We start from the raw sequence: 23,914 nt of genomic DNA on the forward strand, positions 1-23,914 counted from the left end.
CTGTTGAGTAGAAACTGGGTACTTTCCAGGAAAGAGCAGGACTTGCCCGAGGTTCACAAGGAGCCATTTATTTGACCCACAACTGTTGACTTTGTCCTGTGCTCTGGACATCATATCTGGATCTCTTCCTCTTCCTCTCTTTGCCCTTCCTTCTTCCTTCCTCCCTCCCTTTCAGTCAGTTGCTTAATGCCTGATCTGCACTGATGCTCTGACAGGCACTGGGGACAGAGAAGAGTCCTGCTTAGACCTTGTCCCTTCTTGCATTGCCCAGTTTCTCCTGGGGCCAGTGGAAGCACCAGGCCTCTCACCCACAACCCCAGACCCCAGCCTTCAGGCCTCTACTACTCAGAGATGAGGGTTTAGCACCACTTCCCCTGGGAAAGTCCTCAGGAAGGTTCCAGTAGAGGTCTGAGTCCCAAGCCATGGCAGCATGCTTTAGTGTCCCTACGGTTCAGGGCTTGGTCCCTTTCCAAGTACTTTTCTGCCTCACAATAACCATAAGAGAACAATCATTGCTGATGAGGAAGCTGAGCCTTAGAAAGAGGAGGGGACTTGCCTGGAGTCACACAGCTGGGATACTGCAAAGCCAGGGCTGGACCCTAAGTGTGACAATCTCAAAGTCCAGGTCTGCCCTTAACCCCCAGGGGTGGGGCTCCACCCCACTTCCCTCCCCGCCTGCTGCATCTTGCAGGAATGTCTACAAGGGTTATCGGCAGCTGGAACTGGCCTGTGAGACACAGGAGGAGGTGGACAGCTGGAAGGCCTCCTTCCTGAGGGCTGGCGTGTACCCCGAGCATGTTGGGGTGAGAGGAAGGGCAGGGAGGGGAGGGACAAGCTACGTACAGTAGGCTTCAGGGCTTCCCCTTCACAGAGGCCAAGTCGTGCCAGGTTTCTGAGCCCTTATGTGGTTCACAGAGCAGGCACCCCCACCCCACCAGAGTTAAGTGCTCTGATCCTCCCATCCTTCTCTAGTGGCGGTCTTGTGTGTCCCCTGTCCTGCCACAGATGGCATTTCCTGCACCCCTTCACTCGATGGCGGTTTCTTGTGGCTGCCTCTCTTCTCTGCTTTTGCTCTGGCGGTGTCTAGAGTCGTCATAGAGTTGGGGTGCAGTGCCCTGGGTTCACTCAATTGCTCCTCTTTTCCTCTGTGTGTCTGCTTCGTCTGTGCTCCCTGGTGGTGGCGGCGGTGGCAATGCTGATGTGGTGGCCTCTGTGGCTCTGGTGTGGGCCTCCCAGGACAAGGAGAAAGTGAGTGTGCCCTCCCTTGTCTCCTGCCAGGCACTCCAGCCTGGTATCAGTCTGTCCAGATCTTTACACAGGGGAGTTGAGATGTCCTTCTCTAATGTCTGGATGGGGAAACTGAGGCTAAGTCTAGGCACTAGAGTCAGAACTGAGACAGGCTGAATGAGAGGCACAGGGGTGGGCAGAACCCTGCGCTGCTCTCTGTGCTTCAGTGTTCCTGAGAGCTCTGGAGGGCTGGGTCCTGGTATGCCTGCAGCCTGGCTGCCCAGATGTGGCCATGCCGACACCCTTCTATTCCCAATGGCAGGCCAGCGAGTCGGAGGGGAATGGCTCATTCAGCTTCATGCACTCCATGGACCCACAGCTGGAACGGCAGGTGGAGACCATCCGGAACCTGGTAGACTCATACATGGCCATTGTCAACAAGACAGTGCGGGACCTCATGCCCAAGACCATCATGCACCTCATGATTAACAATGTGCATGCATCGCTGCAGGGGGTGGGGGGGATGGGTGCTCCCATGGGACCAGGGAGGAAGGCAATCTGAGGGAGACACTGGCCAGTCCAAGGGGACCAGGTCTCAAAAGGGAAGTGATGTACAGACCAGAGTTGTCCAACAGAAATATAACGTGGATTTAGTCTATAATTTTACATTTTCTAATAGCCATGTTAAAAAAAAAAGTAGTTGGGGACTATGGCACCGGCCTGTAATCCCAGTGGCTTGGGAGGCCAAGGCAGGAGGATCACAAGTTCAAAGCCAGCTTCAGCAACTTATCAAGGCTCTGAGCAACTTAGTGAGACTTTTTCTCAAAATTAATTTTTTTTAAGGGCTGGGGGTGTGGCTCGGTGGTAAAGTACCCCTGGGTTCAATCCCTAGTACCAAAAAAAAAATGTGAAAAGAAAACTGGAGATATAGTACAGTGGTAGAGCTTGTGCCTGACATGCTTAAGGCCCTGGGTTCCAGATTCAGTTCCCAGCAAAACACACACACACACACACACACACACACACACACACACGACCAAAAGAAAACAAAACTTTATATTTTAAGTCCATGATATCAAAAATATTCTTTTCAGTATGTACTCATCTAGAATATATTAGCAAGATACTTTACATACTTTTCCAAATCCGATTCAGATATTAAGTTTCCATTGGAAATGATCTAAATTTAGATTTCATGAAATTTACAATTGAAAAAGCGGATGCACATAGCCAAGTTGTCCCAAACATACATAAATGTTTTCCAAGAGCAGCACCTTTTGAGAACCCCCAGACATTTTCCAGCTCCTTCATAACTTGTGGCTTAGTGAAAAACCAGGTCCCCAGGGAAGTAGAACTAGGTTTGAATCCTGGCTTTGCCACAAATTCCCTGTGTGACTTTGGGCAAATAAGCTACCCAATCTAAGCCTGTCTCCTTACATGTAAAGTATAGATGTTGATGATAGATTCAATGCGTATACAGTGTATAGCAACTCAATGCCTGACACGGGACAGGTGCTCCACGTGTATTTGAATAAAGAGTAAATGAGACTGGGTGTCAAAATCTCAGCCATGAATAACGCAAAGCCTGTGCAGAATAACACCTGGAGGTTTTAAGGGGAACATTAACAACGTATCCCCATGCACAGACTCGCGTTTCACTCAGTCCAGGCACACATTTACAGCTGCTACAGAACAGCGCTGAAGACTGCTGAGCGCCGTCAAGGGCTCAGAACATTTTAAACTGTTATCTTCCTTAGTGGAGCATGAAAGTTCTTGGAAAGGCTCAAAAAAACTGAATAGGCAAGTGTGTCCTCGTGGCATACTAGGTTCTAAGTCTCTTCCCAGATCTGTGACTTTGGACAGGTGACTCTTCCGCCTTGGAGTTCACGGTCCCCTTCTGAGAAAAGTGCAGTGCAGTGGGGCAGGAAATCCCCGAGGTTAGGCTCAAAGTCGCAACTGAAAACTGAATCTCGCTCCCAGTCGGGCGCACTGCCCCAGCAGGGCCTGGGGGGAAGGCAAGGCAGCACAGGCATCAGGTCCCACGCTCCTCCTTTCTTCGCCCGCAGAACAAGGAGTTCATCTTCTCAGAGCTGCTGGCCAACCTGTACTCCTGCGGGGACCAGAACACACTGATGGAGGAGTCGGCGGAGCAGGCACAGCGGCGCGACGAGATGCTGCGCATGTATCACGCGCTGAAGGAGGCGCTCAGCATCATCGGCGACATCAACACGAACACCGTCAGCACGCCTATGCCCCCGCCCGTGGACGACTCCTGGCTGCAGGTGCAGAGCGTACCGGCCGGACGCAGGTACCAGGGCCGGCCCCCACGGCCCCAAAGCCCCCAAGCCCGGGGCCCGCGGGAGGAAGGCCGGGACCGGGCAGTGGCGCGCCCGAGTCGCCGAGGCGGCTCCCACCTCGAGCGAGGGGCGGAGCGTAGAAAGGGCGGGGCTTAACGCGGGGCGGGGCTTGCCGTGGAGCGCTGGCTGCGGGGCGGAGCCGGATCATTGGTGATGCTAGGGGCGGGGCTTAAGCTCCCTCCACCACCTTGGGGCGGGGCTTGCGTGCATGGGCGTGGCTGGCACTGGGCTGGGGCGGGGCCTCAGGCTGGGGCAGGGCTCACCTCGGGTTCTTCTGTCCCTGTCGCCCGCAGATCGCCCACGTCCAGCCCCACGCCGCAGCGCCGAGCCCCCGCCGTGCCCCCAGCCCGGCCCGGGTCGCGGGGCCTGCTCCTGGGCCTCCGCCTGCTGGGTCCGCCCTGGGGGGGGCGCCCCCCGTGCCCTCCAGGCCGGGGGCTTCCCCTGACCCCTTCGGCCCCCCTCCCCAGGTGCCCTCGCGCCCCAACCGCGCCCCGCCTGGGGTCCCCAGGTGAGTAGGGTCTGACTGCAGCGGGAGAGGCCGCCGGGTGGGCGTGGCCGGGTGGGAGATGAAGTCGGATTCTAGAGCAGCTGCCCGGTCGCCAGAGCCCACCGGCTGCATCCCAGGCACTGGGTCCCCAGTGCCGGAGCCACGGACGTGGGGCCAAGGGCTGGCGAAGCCAGCTGAGTCCCGGAGGTGCTCTTTTCTGGGAACGGCTGTGGGGCTCATCCCACCTGCTCCCTTCTCTCCAGCACTTGCATGGCGCTTCACTCTTTTTTCACTTCTGGCCCCCCAAACATTGCCTTCTTTCCTCCTCTCTTCTCAGTTCTCCATTACGTCCTCCTTTCTCCTGGTGAGCCTCGCTCAGGCCCAGGGACCTGAACCCAGAACCTTCCTCTGTGGACCATGAGGATTGTGTTGTTACACTCAGGGCTACTTGATCCCCCGTTTTCTAGCCCTCTTTTGACTTGTCTGTCTCAGGGTGGTGTCTAGCTTCTGGCCCACAGGAAGAGAGGCCAGGCTGCGACTGTGTGACCAGCAAGGTATGTAATGTGTGTGTGGGCGTGCACACAGGTGTGAGTGTGAGTGGAACCCAGGCATGGGTAGGACAGGAAGCAGGTGGGGAAGGATTTTGGAAGCCATGGGACAATCTGGTGGCCCTTCCTACCTCCTCTGGACCAATGTGGTAGGGGTGGGGAATGAGTAGGAGTAGGTATAGGCTGTCCCATTCCAGAATACCAGAGATTTCTAGAGAAAAGTATTCTTTCCTTCCCTTGGTTTTTGGTTTTGCTCCTTTTTTTTCTTTTGCAGTGCTGGGGATGGAACCCAGGGCCTTACTCATGCCAGGCAGCACTGAGCCATACCCCCAGTCCTGACTTTGCCTTCTTCATCCATGATCCTCTTTAAGGAAGTTCACTCCAATATCTCACTTAGTCTGCCCTATATCCACTGGCCACATTCTCTGAGGAAAAACCCAGACCAATAGCATCTGTTTCCAGATAGCTGGAGGGTGGGGCGGGAGTTCTAGCCTCCCATACCCAAATGAAGTTGGCATGGGGCCTGCTCTTTGAGGATATGATGACCAAAGCAGATGGGGTGAAGGCAAGCTGCGTGGCACTGGGCAGGAGCACTGGACTGGGAGTCTAGAAATGCTGGTTCACCCTGACCTAGTTTTAGACAAGTCATTTTCCCTCCCTGGGCCTCAGTTTCCCTTCTACTGAATGATAATTAACTTTCTGCCTTTCTCTCAGGGTTGGTGTGGGGATCAAGGGAGACAAGGGCTGTAGGGATGCCAAACGACACATGTGGCTATAGGAGCACTTTGCCAACTGCCAATGTGAGCTCAGACTCTTATGGGTATTCCACCTGCCCAGGTCCCTGCTGAGGTGTAACATATAAGAACTGTCAGATCAGGTACCTGCTCTAATTCCATTCTCAATGATATATGGGAAACATCTGGAAAATGATGACTCTGCCTGGGGAAGGAGCAGACTGAAGGAGCTTCTTCAAAGCAGCTTGACTTTAGTGGGGAATGGGGCATGATGGAGACAAAGCTCAGGTGTAAAGAATCCAGAGGACATTGGGTTGGGAGAAGACATATGGGCAGATTTAGTGTGGACTACACTAAGGAGAGCTGCTGGCTGGGCAGAGTACAGACAATAAGGAAAGTGTGGATAAGGTGGGGCAGGTTGGAGAACCTTCATAGAAGAGACTGACTTGGGACTCTGCTATAAGCAGTAGGGAGCCATGGAAGGCTCTTGGACAGAGAAATGACAGCTGGGCCCTAGAAAGCAAGCCTTTCCCTTGTAGAGCCGTGCAGTGGCCCTGTGAGCACATTAGGCACAAGAGCGCAGGGAGCTGGTGCAAATGCCTTGTGTGCAGGCAAGCTTCTGTATTGTGACAGCCCACGCGTGTGCTTCAGTGTGCCAAGTGGCTGCATGCCCCAGATCCATGCTGCACGAGCCAACCAGCAAGAGTGTTGGGCACTGGGAGGTGGTTGGAGGGAGGTGTATGCGTGTTGTTTGTGGGCATGTGTGTTAGCATGTGCATGCAGGGCCGTGGGGCCTCACAGCATGTGTGTGCACGCCCGGGCGTGTGCGTGTGCGTGTCCCCTGCCCCCAGGCCTGCCCGACTTGTGCGTGTGAACTGCCCTGTCGATTTCGTGCTGTCTTTCAGAATCACTATCAGTGACCCCTGAGGAATGTCAGCCACGGTAGGTACATGCTCTCAGCCTGCTGCATGAACGGTGTGTCTGACCCCACTGCACCAGCTCCATGCTGGGGGGTGCAACCTGGGATCTCAGAGCAGGCCCCCCTCCCTCTCCCTTCTGCAGCTCCAGACTCCCTCTTCCTTTCTGTCCTCTGCCAGCTGGCTCTCTTACCTCCCTTCTTAGCGAGCCTTGGGACTCAGCACCGCTGCCCAATGTCTCCATGGACAGGCTCCCTGCCCCAGATGGCAGATGTGGGTGCTCTCTGGAGCTACCAAGAGGCCAGAGAGCTCATGGTTTATGGTGAACGGGCTGGGACCTTGGAGGAGTTGTGCACACAGTTGATCTCTGAGGAGGCTAGAGGCCTTTGAACTTTATCCTGGGCATTCCACATCCAGCCCCCAGTCTGAGCCAGTAGCTGTGGCATGGCATCCTACTCCTGGCCTGGGAGCTCTGGGAACCAAGTCCTCCCCAGGGCAGGGGCTTGAGTGGACGCTGTGGTTGTTTGATTTCTGAAAGCCTGAGTGTCTTATACACAGTCAGTCCAGATGAGGCAGGGACACAGAGCCCCCTTCCCTGCCTCCTTGTGACAGAAGACAGAGTCCTCAGCCCCAGGTGAAGCAGCTCAGCCAGCCCTGGGTTCCCGCATTTTGGCCTGTTGCTCCTAAGGGTGACCTACACTTTTCAGCCTGGGGAGAGTACAGACAACAGTGTCTGCTAACTTGGGCGAGTCAGTCTCTGGGTTCCACCTGGCCAGGCCACAGTATGGGCCCGGTGACCCCACCTGCCACCATTCCCTGGCCACTGACTCTCACTCTTTTGCTTTTCCCCAGCAGGAAGGGCCCAGCCTCACCTACGCGACCTGCAGCCCCCGGACCAGCTGAGGCTCCCCTCTTAGACTTATAAGTCTGGCCACTGGCATCCGGCTGCCTGCCTCCCCTTCCCCCCAGGTCCCCTCAGAGGACTCCTGGGCTTTCCGATCACCAAGGGGCCTCCAGTGCCCCCTCCAGCACCCCTTTTAGCTTTGCCCTCCTGGTTCAAGTCTTCTTTCCAGCCTGGTGGCTGCTGTGGAGGCTAGGGGTAGAACACAGGGTAATCAGAGGTGGGGGTGGCCCCAGGGCCAGGCTCATGTCTGAACTGTGGGAGCACTGCCTGGGTGGCGAGTGAAGGTTGTGTGTGTGGTTAATAGGGCTGCCCTGCCTGCACCAGGCTAACTGGGAGCGCTGGCCCAGCCACCTCCAGCTCCTCCATTCCATTTGCCTTCCCTTTCCTATCTGTCCATCTGTCCATTTCCTCTTTTCCAGAAACCTTGTCCACGCCCACAGCTGTGTCACCTGTCAGGGCGTGGCTGCTCCTGCCTTACCAGCTCTCTCCTTCCTTTTCTCTCTCGTTTTCTCTTGGTTTTCTCTCCAACTGCCAGCCGATCAGGTCAGGCAAGTCCGTCCCGTCCTGAGAGCCCCAGGCCCCCCTTCGACCTCTAACCAGATCCCTCCTATTCCTCGGAGACCTCCCTCTCCAAACCTGCCTGGACAGCTGCTCTGTGACTTGACAGTGGCCCCCCCACCCCGGCCCCAAAGCATCCCTTTTCATCTGTGACTTAGTCTGCTGTAGTGGTGAGCTGACACATCCAGGTGTGACGTTGGTGAAAACTTGTGTCCCTCTGTGGTATTGCTCCTGCCCTGTTCTATAAATATCTATAAATACTCTATACATATATATACATATATATGGCTGACTCAGCCGTGCCTCTAGTGTTGGGAATCAGTCACCATGCTATCTCCTTGTGGAGTCGTGTGGCCTCAATACAAGGGAATGCTGTCGCCCTGATGTCCCCGGCTCCACAGTGTGCCACCTTCAGTGAGCCTCTCTGTCCTGCTTGGCCTGTGGACAGCCAGCCCCCTCAGCCATCCTTCTGTTGCTGCTCGAAGCATGGGGGCGCTGTGCTGGCAGCTGCTGGCTCTCTGAAGGCCTCCAGTCTTGCTGTCTCTCGGCTGAGAATAAAACTCATTCCTGGATGGTGGGGAAACATGTGTCCTCTGCTGGCTTGTGTTCTCTGTGGGGCTTGGGATGGGAAGGTCTGCACACGGGCTGGGTGAAGAAGGGCCATGGCTAGTATGCTGTAAGGAGTGTGAAGGTGGTTAAAGCACCTGGAGGTGAACTTCTCATCCTGTGAACCCGGCTGTGGCCACTAGGGGGCAGGGCCACAAACTCAGCCTAGAGGGAGAACCTGTGGCTGGGGTGGGCACTCTGAAGGGACAGCCAGGAGGAAGAGGCTCCCAGGTGTGGAGAGGCCAGGGGATGGTAAGTCTGGACTGGAAGTTGACACCCTTAGGTGTTGCATCCTGTGACCCTTCCCCACTGTTAGATAAACCTTGCTTCTTCACACATTAGGACAAGACTGCCCTGAGAGCCCCCATGGTGATCACCCTGGAATCCTCCAGGCTTCACCAAGCAGGGTAGAGGGGACAGGCTTGGAGGATGGCAGACAGCCCTGCTAGGCACACTTCATGCAGTCCAGAAGCCTGCCCTCTGCTGGCAGGACCACTCCCTGCTTAGTGCTGCCAGCTGTCAGGACCCAGGGAAGCAAACAGGAACCCAAGGCTGAGTGGTATGGCTAAATCCATTTATTCAGAAATAAAAAGCAAAATAAACAGGAGCTGCATCACCAGGGCACCACAACCCCATTCCTGCCTCCTTCCTTTGTCCTATGCTATCAATAAATAAATTTCCCAATCCCAAATAATTATTAGACTCTTCTCTCCATTTGCCAGCTCCAACTATGATACAGGGGGCAGTCCTACCCCAGAATTTACAAAATGATACACAGGTACAATATGTACACTGGGGGAGGGGAGGGGAGGCCCACCCCCCCCCAGCAGCCTCTGCCCTGCCTGGCCTACAGTTAGCCTCAACTGTCATAAGGCCTGAGAATGCTGCCCAGTGGCCCTGCCCAAGATATTTCTGAGGATGGGAGCCCTCAGGACTGCCTGCGCCCACGCTGCCCTCGCCTAGCCTTCAGTAACCCTAAATGTTTGAAGACCCATGAGAATGCTGCCCAGCTGACCTGCCAAAGTGCTTCTAAGACGGGAGCCCTGCTGAATGGAGGACTGCCCCCGCCAGACTCTGCCCCAGCCCCACCTACAGTGAGCCCCATCTTAAGGGCTGTGAAAATGTTGCCCAACTTGCCTGCCTCAAAGTACCTCTTGTAAGAGGATAGAGCCCTCTAAATGAAGGACTGCTTGGTGAGGGCAAGGGGGCCACCATAGAGCCCTGCCCCTCTAGAAAATTATGAGCCTCTGGCCCTCTTTCTGGAGCAAGAGTCCAGAAATCAAGACTCAGCCCTAGCCAAGGTGGCAAAGGGTCTGCACCTGTTTGTCCCCTATTAGGGGTCTTAACTTGCTAGTCCTAAGGGTAAAAGGGTAACTGGGAAGGAATGGCAGGGACAGGGGGGTAAGGGACAGGTGGGGGAAAAGTCCCTGGCCCCTCCTCCCCGGCCTCCGACTTAGATGACCATGATCTTAACCTCATCATTGTCATCGGCACAGTAGAAGAAGGGGACGCAGGGGTTGGTGCCCAGGCCGAGGCGTTCCTGGGGTTTCTGGATCTCACGCAGCAGCTGTATGATCTGCTGCGCAGTGTGGTTCTCAGGGGGAGAAGCCGCCCCAGCCTCTCCTTGTGCTGGCTCCACGCTGTCAGCAAGGCTCACCTCTCGAAGGTCTTTGGAGAGAGGAAAGGCCTCTGAGCACGGGGCAGCCCTCTGCTGCTCCTCCTGTCAGCCCGTCCTGAGGTCTCTACTCACCACCCTGCTTGTCAGTTGCTCCAAATTCCTGGGGGCTTGCTGGCTCTGGAGTGGTGGTCTCAGCAGGACTCTGGGCCGCTGCCAGGAACTTGCCCTGCCACTCGTTGCGCTCCCCCACAAGCTGCAGCACCAGCTCCTGCAGCTCCAGCAACTTGACCTGAAGGGAGAGGTGCTCAGTGCCCCGGCCCCAGCCCAGCCTGCAGGCCTGCAGAGAAGAGATGTTCAGGTGCTCCTACCTTCATCTCCTCCTTGTCCTGGGCCAGCCGGCTGATGTACTCCTCCTCCTCTCGGTGGCGCTCCTTCAGCACTGCCCTCTGATTTTGGTAGAGGGCAATGTATTCTCCTGCAGGGGGGGCAGGGCACAGGACTCAGATGCTGGGGCTCCCCCAACAGGCCCCTATGCAAACCCCAATGCCTTGGGCCCCAGCTGGGCTCACCGATGGTGTCCGTCTCTCCAGAGAGCTGGATGCAGCGATGTTCCAGTTCCTCCACCCGCTCCTTGAGCTCCACCTTCTCCTGCATGACCTCCAGGAAGCGGCTCTGAGGCCAAAATAGCAGGGTCAGGACTCAGGAGGGAACTGTCCTGTATCTACACTTCCTCTGTTGGGAAAGGCTCTCACCTGCAGCTTCTCCATGGCCATCTGTAGAGCCTGGGTGCTCTCCCCAGACACACAATTGTCCCCACTCCTGGGGACCAGGGCTTGCTCTGTGGGCTCACTCTGGGATGTGGCTTCCAGATGAGCCAGGCGCCGGCAGTGTGTCTGCTGCTCCCTCAGCTGCCTGCGCAGCCGTGCCTTCTCTTCCTCGGCACTGGCTAGAGCCGCATTAAAAAATACCACCTAGAGGCAAGACATGTCCTTTTTATTGAAGAAATGCTCGGGACAAACCAGGGAGCAGAGAGCAGAGCAGCCCTCCCCTGGGCCTCAGTGGGTCACTACTTTTCCTAGGGGGGCACGTATCCAATCCCTGTCTCCACGGGAGGCATGGGTGTTGGCGGAAATGGGAGTGGGAAAAACCAAGGTATCAGGACATCCAGAAGGACCACAGAGGGAGGCAGAAAAGGCGAGCTGGGGAAGGGACAGAAGAGCACAGCTCACCATGGCCTCTCGGCTGTCCAGGTCCTCTGGGATGGTCAAACTGGGCCGAGAAGCCTCCTCCTCCTTTTCTTCCTCGTCCATTTCATCTTCTACTGCAGAGAGCCAGAGGGATCCCTCAGACAACCCAAGGGGAGGCCCAGGAAAAAAAGGGTCCACTTCTGACCCCTCACTGTGTACCCCTGGGCCAGCCTCCCCAGAGATTAACAGCACGTTCCGAAGGCTTCCTCTAACACTGTTCCACCACAGTCCCTCTTCAGGCTCCCCTCCTTGGGACAGTTTCACTCACCTTCCCCAGGAAGAGCCAGGAGGCTCAGCTGGGCCTGTAGCTGTTGGTTTTGCTGACTGGTGGCTTCTAGGTGCTCCTACGGATTGGGAAGTGAGTGAGAAGGCATAGAATGGCCAGGTCCTCCACTTAGGGGCCCGGCCTCAGCAGCCCCCTCACCTGGGTCTCCTGCAACTCCTGGCGGGCCATCTCCACTGCCATCTTGCCCTGCACCTCTTCATGCTGCAGCTGGTCTATAAGCTGAGTCTGCAGCAGAACCTGCTTGTGTAGCGCCTCCTTCTCGGAGGTCAGCTGCTGATAGGCAGCCACGTGCTGTTGATAGGCTGCCACGTACTGCTGCAGGTGAGACAGGTACTGGTCTCGCTGCTGTTGCAGATCCTGAGCCTCCTGGCTCTTCAGCTCCACCTGTGGGAAGGCCCTGGGTGTAAGGGCAAATGTCACTTGCTTCCAGTTCTTGATCCCAGCCCATAAGTGATGGTGGTGGTTAGTGGTGGAGGGTAACAGAGCCCCATGCCTCCAACACTTAGCCTCACATTTTGTAACCATCTTTCCCTACCACGGGAACTTCAGGCCACAGATGTGGAAAAGCAAAGAGAGCCACACACATCTGTTAAGTGCACCCTACTAGTGCCAAGTAACTGAAGCTAAAGAAACCAGGGTTAGTGGTGTGAAGCATTAAAGCCTCTCATCATGGCTGTCTCTTCCCCTACAGTGAGGGCACATGGGGCAAGGGTTACCGTCTCCTTTAGCTCTCCCAGCTTCTCCTGTAGCTGACCCAACTTCTTGGCCAGCTCCTTCTTGACGTGCTGCTCTGACTGTAGCGCACTGGTGATCTCCATATTCTCATTCGTCTGAACAGAAAGCAGGAATCAGTGCCATACAATGCAGCTAGAGACCCCAGGCCTGGGTGTCCACCTGCCACAGTCAGAGAGTTATCCCTCCCCCCACAGACACCTGAGCGAGGCTTTAGCTCGCAGGGTGCTTCACAGCCACCATTTTGTGGGGGGCGGGGTGGGGTGAAGGCCAAGACAGAAAGGCCCAGAAGGACCTGATGAGGAAGGCCTGTGAGCCCATGGGCCACGCACCAGCCTTACGAAGCCGTTCTGTAGCTCCGCCAGCTGCTCCTTGAGCTCACGGTTCTGGGAGAGCGTGCGGCTGATGGTGGTGCGGTCGTTCTGCATGCTCTCCAGGATCTGCTTGCGCTCCTCTGCCTGCTCGCCCCAGAGCTCCGCAGCATGCTGGAGCTCCAGCAGCCGCTCCTCCTGCTCACGATTCAGGCGACTCAGGCTATTGTTATCCTGCACCTGGACATGGAGCTGTCCAGCCAGGTTCTCCAGTTCCTTCTGCAGCTGCTCCACATCTGCCTGCAGCTGCTGCTCTGCCTCTGAGGGCCCTGCTGGGGGCTCCACGGGTGGGGGCTCCACTGAGAAAGGAAGCACACAATAAGGGACTTGGACCTCTGGCTTTTCAGAACCCTCTTCGTGGGTCCACAGCTCTTAATTCAGGCTCCTCACTCCAAACCTTGCCTTCCTAATAGTTCCTCATGCCTACATGATGGTCAATCCTTCAAGTCATTTCCCAATATAGTTCCTTACACTGCCATGCTCAAGTCAACTGTGGGAGGCTGGCGGTAGGCACACCATCCCTCTCCGAAGATGGGGACACACTGCTGGCTCAGAGAGGTGATAAGATTTGCCATACATCTTCTGGCACAGACCCCTTTCCCTCTGCCACAGTGTCCTTGAAATCACTCCTCTCCCTGAGGTAGTCTAAGCCACCCCCCCAAAGCCCTCAGACATACTCCGGCTCCAGGTGACCCTCGTCCCCACTCACCCATCTGGCTCCTCAGTTCTGCCAAGTTGGTCTCCAACTCCTGAACCCGACACTCACTCTGTTCCTTCTCCTCCTTCAATGTGCGCAGCTGCCTCAGGCACAGGGGGAAAGAGCAGAGGGAGGGCATGGAGGACCCTGGCCCCGACTCCCTCTCTGCCCCCACCTCCAAAAATCCAGAACATGGACCCCTCTCCTGGTTGCACTCCACAGCAGGACGCACCAGGGAAACCCAGCAAGCCATCTGAGGTCAGGCCTCACCTGCTCTGACATCTGCTGCATCCTCTGCTGCCACATGGTCCTCTCTCCTTTCAGGTTCTCTGCATAGTGGTCTCTCTCCACCTGCAGTTGTTTCAGTGACTCCATCAGCTAACAAGAATGAGTACAGAAATTAGGAAGGCTATCACTGGTTGTTACCTGCTCCTGGCCACCTGGAGCCATCTTCCTCCCATATCCCTCCCTCTGCAAAGCCTACCTGCCCCACATGTTTCTCCAGCTGTGCCCGCTCCTCTACGGCCTGCTGTAACTGCTGGTTACTATCAGGGGCTTCAGACCGGCTAGAGAACTGAAGTGGGGAAAGTGAGAAGTTTAGATCTGGGGAGCCCAGGTGTTCCACATGATGCCTCCATAGGGTGTGAACTAGATCAGTGTACGACTCAGGGTCATTACCACATAATAAAAGTGCTGGCTGAACCCTCAGGAGAGGGAACAGACTCCTGGATAACCATATACAGGAAATCTACAACATGATGGTGTTCAACCAAGATGATTTAAAAATAAAAATTTAAAAAGCCATATCATTGAGATTCTGATTCCACAGGTCTGGGCAGAGCTCCCATTTGTGGATTTTTTAACCATCTCTGGAAGATTCTATGGCAGGACCAGACAAGAACCCAAATTTTCCAGCTCTTGGTTGGAGGCCACCCTGATGACCGCACGGGGCCAGGGCTGGGGCTGCTGGGGCTGCCGCCTTACTTGTTGCAGCAGCAGCTCAGACATCTCCAGCTTCTTTTGGAGCTCCTCTGCCCCCAGCTGCATAGCTGCTTTCTCTGCCAGCACCACACGGAGCTTCTCTTCCAATTCTGAGTTCTGCTGCTTCAGGTCCTCGTTATTTATGCTGTAGTCAGAGGCAGCACAGTAAGGAATGTACCAAGAACAGGAAGAGAAATTTCGGTGACCAACCCATTGCCCTTGCCACAGAACCATGGTATTAGAAGGGACTCCAGGAATCAGGAGTCACAGGTGACAGACCACAGAGAAGATACGAGTAGCCTGAGGCTGCCCCAGGAATGAGGCAAAGGCTGGGACTACAGTTTGGCTTTGGACACATCCAAGCCTATAAAACCTCCTCCCCATGTTCACCTCCCACCCTCACCCCCACCCCCACAACCTCACTAAAGTCCTGGACTGCCCATTCTCCTTCCCCTTCCTACTTGTTCTTGTACAACTCCAGCCTGAGGGCATCTCTCTCTTTGGTTAGCTCCTTGTTGTGCTGCAAATACAGAAAAAGTCAGGATCTGGACCTGGCAGGCCAAAGAGGCAGCCAGCACTCTAACCACAGTAACTATTCCAGAGTGACACTTCCTCACCCTCAATCACACTTGACAGTTGTCCAAGGCATTGCTAAGCCCAGGGTTCATTTATGTTTTCATGTGTGTTTGCTTTGATTTGTGTGATAGGGAGTGTCTCAAGACGTTAACCCTGCTGGTATTTAACTCCTGGGCTCAAATGATTATTCTGCTCCTCTGTACTTGGGACTAACAGTGTACCACCAAACTCAGCCTTGATTTGTTGTTTTCCTTGTGCTGACAACAAAACCCAGCGCCCAAAGCATGCTAGGCAAGTGCTCTATCACTGAAATACATCCCAAGCCCTCTTGTTTGCTTTGACTTTTATTTATCTGTTTATTTTTTGGTGTTGGGGATTGGCCCAGGGTTGCTTTATCATAGCCTTTTTTATTTTTTTAATTTTGAGACAGAGTCTCACAAAGAGGTTGGCATTGAACTTGTAATTCTCCTGCCTCAGCTCCCCAAGGTGCTGAGATCACAGGAGATCACCAGATCACCACCCTGCTTGATTACTCATTTGTTTTGAATAAGAACTCAGTAAGGCTCGGCATGGTGGCACACGCCTATAAGCCCAACAGTTTTGGAGGCTGAGGCAGGAAGATCGAGAGTTCAAAGTCAGCCTGCCTCAGCAAAAGGGAGGCACTAAGCAATTCAGTGAGAACCTGCCCCTAAATAAAATACTAAATAGGGCTGGGGATGTGGCTCAGTGGTTGAGGGTTGAGTGCCCCCGAGTTCAATCCCCGGTACCAAAAAAAAAAAAGAAAGAACTCAATAGGGGAAAAAGATCTAACAGATAAAAGATCTACAATTGTATCTAATACTGGTGCTACTGTTATTACTACTAGCTGTAATTATCTACACTAAGTGCTTTGCCAGGCATCATGCTAATGATCCCACTTTATCTTTATAAACACTGTATGAGGCAGTTACTGGTTATCTCCATTTTGTAGGTGAAACACAGCCTTTAAGAAGCTAAGTGGCCTGTCTGGGATCACTTATGCAGAGCTCAAATTTGAACACCCTGGTCCCCACACAGGGATGGGGGTATAGTTAGAAGAAAGGAAGTTAAATCTGTTGTTCACAATTTGATTGGATGGTACATTCACATAGTCCAAAACGCAGAAGGTACAGAAGTGAAATGTCACTAGGTGTGGGGACACACACCTATAATCCCAGACTTGGGAGGCTGAGGCAAGAGGATTGCAAGTACAAGTCAGCCTTAGCAAGGACCTAAGCAACTTACTGAGACCCTGACTCAAAAAATAAAAAGAGCTAGGGATGTGAACCCCTGGGTTCAATCCCCAGTACTCGCCCCCCCCACAAAAAAAAGAAGTGAAATATGTCTTAGCCACCCTGTTCCTCTCCCTGAGTTTATGTATTCCAGACATGTTTTATGTATATTACACACATGCCCCCTTCTCTCTCCACAAACGAAAACATACTAAGTTCTTGGGAACCTTCACAGCCCATGCATCATATATCCCTTCTCCTAGCACCTGGTAGAGGCCACAGCAGGCTAAGGGCATGGTGGGCTTCCCACACTCAGGGCTCCATATCCAGTGCTCACTGTGCAGAGCACCTGACTCATCCCCAGGCTTCCACTACCAACCACACCACACAAAGCAGCAAGAAACGGCCCATGCTGCATTCTGAGCAGCAAGATGCTCCATCCACAGAAGGGCCCTTTATGCTCACTCCTGCACTGGAAAGGTTAGGCTGCTGGTGGCGGGGCAGGAGGCTGGGCTCACCCTGTCTGCCTTCTTTTGCTGTGTGGAGACAGCAGACAGAGTCCGTTCCAGCTCTCCCACACGCTGTCGGGAAGACTGCAGATGGCCAGCAAGACCCTCAGACTCTCCTGGAATGAGAAGTCGAGATGAAGCCTCAAGAAATTACCCACAGGCCCGCCAAAGTGTCAGACTAGAGGCTGAAGAGGTCCCCAGACTCCCACCTGCTTTCTGCCTGACTGCGTTCTGAGTGTGAAACAGGGCTGTCTGTAATTCTGCTTTCTCAGACACCAGAATTCCTATGGTCTGGATGTGAACCTTTCAGAGAAAAACCAAAACAAGTGCTGAGGAGGAGGAAAGAGGTGTTTTCCAGGGAACATAGGGGACACATGGCACTGTCAACTCACCTGCAACTGTTCCCTTAGAGCTCCCTGCTCCTTTGCCAACTTCTCTTGACACACCTTTTTCTCCTAGAGGCAGAGGAAGAAGCAGCTCTTACTGGGGGAGGCAGAGATGTAACAGCAAAGACCATGCCCCAGAGAACCTCAGTGGCCCAAGCAGGCCCACAAATGAGACCTGAGTATGAGGTACCCTGAGTGGGACAGGGTGGGCCATGGGGGGATGGGCAGTGAGCCTTCTCCAGGCTAGGAGTGGGCAGGACAAGACTGCGGCCTCTACCTGAGTCCTACCCCAATCCCAGGAGCCATGCAAGAAGCAAACACAGAAATCACATTACTTTTTCCAGTTGATCCAGAGTGTCTTGGTTCTGCTGTTTCTGCGGGGGAAAAGTCAAAGGAAGGTAATTGAGGTTGATCCCTTTTATGCCACTCTCCAGATCAGGATGGGGCAGGCAAGTGCCAGGGATGGGTCTAAAAGAAGTTGTTAGATCCCATGGGGACATGAACTGACTAATTCAAGCTCCCAAAGAAAGAGAATTTGGGTGTTGACTGGTGTTCGCTCACAGCTATGCAAGGGAGGGGCTGAATCTGAGTTCTCTTTAAAGGACAATACCATAAATCTCCAGAAATGGAGTTGGAGAAACAAAGACAACCCCCTGCAGCTTGTGACTCAGGAGGGTGCGTTCCCTCGGCAACTGAGCACATCCTATGGGCCAGGTAAAATTCTGAACAGTAGGGCTGTAGGAAGAAGAAGGATGGACAAGACCCCTCTTCTCCCTGGTGCTTATATTCCAATGAGCCTTTAAGTCTATGATGCTCAGAGCTGAAAGGGACCTTTGATTCCCTTTAATTCTACCTCTGTGGGAAACTCAACCCCAGGGAGAAGTGGTTAGTCCAAAATCAAAGAGAGCAAATTAAGGACTGAACCAGGGCAGTATGTGGGGCTCCTGACAGCCATTTAGGCTTAGGCTCTTCCTGGAGCGACAACCTCAGGGCAAGTGGGGCAAGGACTCAAGAAATGGTCTTGAGGAGAGAGAGGACACAGAGAGGGAAGCAAAAGAAAGAGCCATGCGGAATGCTCTATGCTCTGAGGTCTCTCCAGCTGAGACCTAGGCCCCCCAGCACCCCATTCCCCTTGGCACCAGGGGCCCCCAGCCCCTTACTGCAGAGCCCCAAGGGAAACTGGAGCCCAGGATTGGCAGCATGAAACCAGGGGATCCCACTGGACTCTTACCAATTCCTCTATCTTGCTACTGAGTTGTTTGTTTGTTAGATAGCTGGAGTCCAGGGCTACTGCTAGCTCTTGGTACCGGCTCTGAGGCACATGCAGAGAGGAGGAGTTGGAGGAGGGTTGGGGGAAGAGGTAGAGAGAGCATCATTAGGGTTGGGGGGTGTGTGGACTGTCTCAGCTGGCAGCAGGGCACCCAGGCCCCACTGTGGGAGAAGATAGGAGCTGGCCTTCAGGGTCACTGGGCCAAGGGCCAGGGTCACTCACCTCCATATCCTTCATGTTAGCAGATGATGAGAGGCCTTCTCCATTGATGTACGATGTAGACTAGAAGAGATGAGAGGTCCAATGGAGATGCTCATTTCCTCTCAATGTCTAAGCCCTCTGACTTCCTTTCTTTCCTTTCAACTAGCAAAATCTTCCCTGGCCATGTTGGACCCCTATTCCCATAACCCCTTTATGCCAACTTCTCAGGGTTCCTATGCTCCCATCAGGATTCCCCCTTCCAAGCAGCTCTCATCTGTGTTTTTTGCACCTGAATAAATGATGGCATCAAACATATATATCCAGTCCGTTATCTGAACTTCTCCTCCCCACCTCTGCTCCCTTATGGACCCTAATTTCTTAGGTACCTCAGATACAAGACCATTGATCTGTTGAGAAAGTTGTCGCAGGCTCTCGGTTGATGAGAAAGTCCTAGAGATGGAGACACAGGGTCAGGGGTAGAGATGGCTCCATGGGAAAAAGTTCATGGGTGGTGGCCATCCCTGACTCCTGTGGTCTAGGGTCTGCTGCCCCAGTAGGAGATACTCACTTTGTTTCATCCATAATATTAGGACCAATGTCGGCATCATGGTTCTGTTTGGGAAGAAACACATGACGTGGTCATTCAACTTCTAGTAAAAATCACCCAGGGATAGGGTGAGCCAACCTCATTCCAATAACTTTCCATCTCCCAAACCTCAAAGAAAAGCCGTGTCTTGGCCTCCCCACCCCAGTCCCCAGGAAGAGCACCTGGCTATAGAGACCAAGCTACCTGAAGAGAGGAGAGTCCGTATGAGCATTATCCTTTGGGAAAAGGATGAGTAAGCACACAGGAAGATAGTGGGCAAAAGGGAAAGGAACAAACCTGAGGTGACTCCAGGCTAGGGAGAGTAGGGCCTGGAGAAGGGACACGGCCAAGTGACACGCTGTCATCAGCAGCTGGTGGTGCAGGAGCAGTGTGGTCTTTGGGTGCCTGTCACAGAACAGAGCAGGGGGAGGGGGTCAGGGGCCATATAGGAGAGAACCTGCTTCATTGCTATGGACACAAGGGTGCAGAGCAGGCAGGACATTGTTGCTGCAGTCAGAGGGATAGTCATATGTGCTGGGAGCACCTGGGGGTATAGATACCGTTAGCCCAGGCTTCAGACTGCTTGGCAGCATTTCCGCCAGCCAAAGATCAAAGCAGGGGCTGCATGACCCCCTTCCTAAATACCTGAGGACCTTGTTCTCCCTGGGGCTCAGCAAAAGGTGGTACAGGCTTGGGCCAATGGCAGCCACAGCAGGTAGAAGGAAAGTGTGGCCAAGTCAGGGAGAAGAAATGCACTGTTCTAGAGAATTACTGTGACCCTAACCCTGGGATTCTGCTGGCCAGAGACTATGGGTGATGGACTTGGTGTCATAGTCTACTCCCCTCACCATAACCTAGTTCTACTAGAAATCACATTGTCTCCATTATTCCCCATTTCTGGAGACACCACTATCTCTACTTAGGGGACTGCAATCCCATCTCTGCATTCCTAGAGTAGAAAACCTCTGTGGGAACCAGTTATTGATGCAGCGAGGCTTTGAAACACAGTAGGTCTTCACCTCCACAACAGAGGGGCACAGGCTGGGTGCACAATCTCAGAACACTAGCACAGACTAGGATTTTTCTGATGAGAAAACATCCCCCTATGTGGCTGGCCCCTCACTAGAGCAAACGCCAGACACACAGCTGCAGGACTTATTGAGGCTCCCACCTCACATGCCACTTTGTATCCTCCAAGTTGACAAAGTGAGTCATAGCACCTGGGTAGACCTGACCACCTGGGTGGGAACAGCTATGATGACTGGAAAACTCTTCAACCCGTCATCCCTCTCCCTATGCCCAGTTCCAAAAGGATCTGGCTCTGTCTTAGCTCTATTGCTCTGGCTTGGCAGATGTCCTTGGACAAGTTAGCTAAAGAGAAAGTTCCAATACAATATCCGATGGAGGCCAATGCCCAGCCCTGTGTACCCAGACCCTGCCCCAGGACTGAGCTACCTGCATTCCTGAAAGGTCCTCTATGACTTCATAATGACCTCATAATGCTGACCATGACCCTTCCGTTCCCTCTGCCTCCCCACTCTCCATGTGCATGAATGTTACTCACCTTTAATCTTCGAAGTGGCCTCAAAGTGGCCACCTCCTCCATCCTTGAATCCATTCAGAACCAATTTCCCCTCACTTAAGTATTTGGGATGGTGCCACATTCTCCCTAGCTTCTCTCAGAAGCCTCTCCTCCCTATGCCTGCATCCTATCTTGTGTCTGTTTTCGCCTCTGTTTAACAAAGTGCCTGTGCTTTGAAGGGCCAAATGAATATGGCCAGGTGTCCTCTGATTTTTAAGAGAGATTAGGGGCAGAGTGTTCTGGTCATTCACCTGTTGGTTAACCTCACATCCTTTACAGTTAGTTGATCTGAACAAAATAGCCTCAATCCTTGCAACTATAATGCAAACTCACTTTTTCTTAACCTTACATTCCCAAATGTCAAACCCAATGAAGTAATCAATCAAGAAAATTACAAACTTTTAAGGTCTAATGATCTTTTAGGGATGGACACACAGAGGACAAGACCTAAAAAGTTTTGCTGTTGTTTTGTTTTTTAATCTCTCCCAGTCTGAAAGCACCACACTGGGCATTCAAAAGCTCAAGCTCCACACACCCTCTCTCAAAGTTATTCCCAAATTAATTTTAGTCTTCAAGGTATGTTTCACCTTCTCCAAGATGATAAAAGATGTGGGGAAGGAAAAAAGCCCAATCAACAAAGCAAGTGAAGAAGCAGATGTAAGCAGGCTGAGGGTTAATGGCAGCAACATAAAATAAGCCAGAGGCAAATGATCCCCAAACCAGAGAAGCTCAGAGGCATGCACAGCTGGGAGAGAGGAAGCCAAAGGGTGGTCTCGGCACTGCCTCACCTTCCACTTGTCCAATGGGGGGAGTGCTACCCCATTGGAATGGTTAAGGTCGGACACCAGCACCTTCAGAATGTCCTGAATCTACAGGAGGTGAAAAGGGAAAAACAAGGGTGGGGGAAAAGAAAGAAGTGGCTTAGAGAGAGGCAAGAAAGTCAAGGGAAGGGAGAAGTTGGTTTAGGAAAATGAAATGCTAGAAGAGCAAAGGAGACCAATACCAGGGACTGTGCCATCCTTCCAAAAAGCTACTTGCTGCCTTGCAAATAGTAAAATTCTGAGTGATGTAGTCAAGTTACCTGACCAGTGCAAGTCTTAATATGCACATGAGACCCTCTCCTCAGGCTTAGGATGAAGGGCGGAATCTGGAAGAGCTCCATACGCCCATCTCCATTTCAAAAACCAGACTCCCAAGTAAGGGTTCACTAGAACACAGGGAGTTAGAGCTAAAAATTAAGTTTGACAGACAATGATTTAATCCAACCATATCATCTTACAGATAAGGAAACTGAGACCCTGGAAGAAAATAAATTTTCTGAGGTCACCCAGCAAGCTAATAGCAAAAACAGACTCAAAATTCAGACATTCTTCCAATCCTGGAGCTTGGGGCTCTTGCAGTGATGCATCCTAAAAGAAGAGCCTGATGGCAAGCAGCTGTTCTCAATTGCCTGGCTTCCCCCTGGCCCCCGAGGCTGAGGAAACCAAATAGCAACTACCATTTATTGAATGTTTACTCCAAACCTAACTCTCTATTAGGAAATAAATATAAAAACAATAAATCTCATTTAAGCTTCATAAGTGTACATAAAAACTATATACATATATATATTTTTTTTCAGTGCTGAGGATTGAACCCAGGGACCTCATACAACTGAGACACCCCCAGCTCTCAAAACCAAAATTCTTTTTTTATAATGTTTTTGGAGTTTTAGATGGACAACATGTCTTTATTTTTATGTGGGGTTAAGGATCGAACCCAGTGCCTCACATATGTAGACAAGCACTCTGCCACTGAGCTACCACCCTAGCCCCTCAAACCCAGAATTCTTTTTTTTTTGTAGTTGTATATGTACAGCATACCTTTATTTTATTTGTTTATTTTTATGTGGTGCTGAGGATTGAACCCAGTGCTTCACACATGCTAGGCAAGTGCTCTGCCACTGGAACTAGAGCCCCGGCCCTCAAACCCAGAATTCTTAACCAATACCTTACACTTCTTCAATCTTAACCATTACCCTTTTCTGCCCTTTGAACCCCCAATCCCTGGGAGCCTGACCAGCTAAAACTCACATCCTCAGGTGAATGACAACCACCAGCAGTGGTTGTCTCAGGGCTACTGCCATTTTTTATCTTTTTTTTCTTCTTTACTCCTGCAGGAACACCAAGACCGTTCTTCGGCTGATACTGTCTCAGCTGTGAAAAGGAGAAGCAGTGACATTCATGAGAATTAGCCCCTACATTCACATCTTCCTCTATAATTTTTATAAAATATTCTTATGTGTACCATCTGATATAATGTCATCAACAATGTCACAAGGTGTTTCAATGATTAAGGACTGAAAAGATGGACTACAAACATCAAGTTTTTTTATAAAGACAATAATGGAGTTCAAGTTCAATCTTCTGACTCCCAGCTCTGGAGTTCGCCATAAAGCAGCAGCTCCCAGGGGCAAGCCAGAGGTAGGGGTGGATAAGTAAATATTAAGCAAGCAGGAACTGTACACTGGGCGGTTCAGAAGCCAAATATTGGAGTCCTGCTTATACCTCTGTACTTCCCAAAGTTTTACAAATCAACATATTCTAACAGAAGGCAGTAAAGACACAGCCCCAGCAAATCTGGCAACAGAGCACAACCCAAATATCATTTCAGAGAGGTCTATTACAATCTTAAAAATATATACAAATGTCATCTTTATATACATTAATGTTTAATCGCTCTCAAGAAAATAAACTGATGCTTCAGAGAGATGCCTCACATTTATTATCCCAGAGCACTCTGCACCCCAAGTTGTGAAGATGAATTGGGGAAGATGCAAACTGTGAAGCTCAGTTCCCAGGACCTGTTCCACATTAGACAAACAGACCTCACTCCAGCAAACACTGAATGAAGGGCACCCTGGTCCCAGATCTCAGGGAATTCGAATGTAAAGATGTCAGGGGAAAAAAAAAATTTTAAGCCACTCTGGAAGGTAGACACTTGGGAGAAAAATCCCAGGTTTAGGAAGAACCCAAACCTGTTCTTCCATGGTCACCGGGAGATACTGTCAACGTTTTTATTAGCTCATTGGTGAAGTGTGTAGGCTTTCTGAGTTATCACTGTGTGAGTTGGAAGTAATGGAGCCTAAAACCTCTCAGCACTAGGTCCCACAGACCTGAGAGTTCCCTTCCAGGTAGAAATCTGTGCCCAGACCAAAGAAGCCCAAAGGGAGTGAAGACACTTATGGGACCAGGTAGGAAGATCACAGGCCGAGCTCGCGGTGGTAATGGCGGTGGTAATGACAG

At 52.4% G+C, this 23,914-nt stretch overlaps 1 protein-coding gene and 1 pseudogene across 2 annotated transcripts in view; one reads left to right on the plus strand and one right to left on the minus strand.

Moving 5' to 3' along the window:
* LOC308657995 (dynamin-1-like) overlaps positions 1 to 7,179 on the plus strand; it is a 35,807-nt pseudogene extending 28,628 nt beyond the window's left edge. The window contains exons 17-23 of the transcript XR_014024300.1: positions 692 to 803; positions 1,237 to 1,248; positions 1,550 to 1,720; positions 3,294 to 3,535; positions 3,878 to 4,092; positions 6,259 to 6,295; positions 7,126 to 7,179. The product of XR_014024300.1 is annotated as a dynamin-1-like (transcript). The remainder of the gene's footprint in view (positions 1 to 691; positions 804 to 1,236; positions 1,249 to 1,549; positions 1,721 to 3,293; positions 3,536 to 3,877; positions 4,093 to 6,258; positions 6,296 to 7,125) is intronic.
* A 2,393-nt stretch (positions 7,180 to 9,572) lies between these two features.
* LOC308659014 (golgin subfamily A member 2-like) lies at positions 9,573 to 23,658 on the minus strand (the record flags this gene model as incomplete). Its single annotated transcript, XM_081312026.1, has 27 exons — positions 9,573 to 10,006; positions 10,089 to 10,245; positions 10,325 to 10,431; positions 10,526 to 10,628; positions 10,709 to 10,927; positions 11,186 to 11,274; positions 11,472 to 11,547; positions 11,628 to 11,873; positions 12,206 to 12,319; positions 12,554 to 12,891; positions 13,302 to 13,389; positions 13,560 to 13,667; positions 13,774 to 13,863; positions 14,274 to 14,415; positions 14,732 to 14,790; positions 16,615 to 16,721; positions 16,815 to 16,908; positions 16,998 to 17,060; positions 17,327 to 17,365; positions 18,223 to 18,303; positions 18,484 to 18,543; positions 18,849 to 18,912; positions 19,031 to 19,074; positions 19,346 to 19,453; positions 21,419 to 21,499; positions 22,703 to 22,825; positions 23,647 to 23,658. The coding sequence occupies 27 exons, from the start codon at positions 23,656 to 23,658 to the stop codon at positions 9,792 to 9,794; spliced, it is 3,027 nt and encodes a 1,008-aa protein (XP_081168152.1). The 3' UTR covers positions 9,573 to 9,791.
* Positions 23,659 to 23,914: the final 256 nt, after the last annotated feature.

This window comes from Spermophilus citellus, assembly GCF_964194105.1.
Source record: "Spermophilus citellus genome assembly, chromosome: 10".
In the NCBI taxonomy this organism is placed as follows: Eukaryota; Metazoa; Chordata; class Mammalia; order Rodentia; family Sciuridae; genus Spermophilus; species Spermophilus citellus.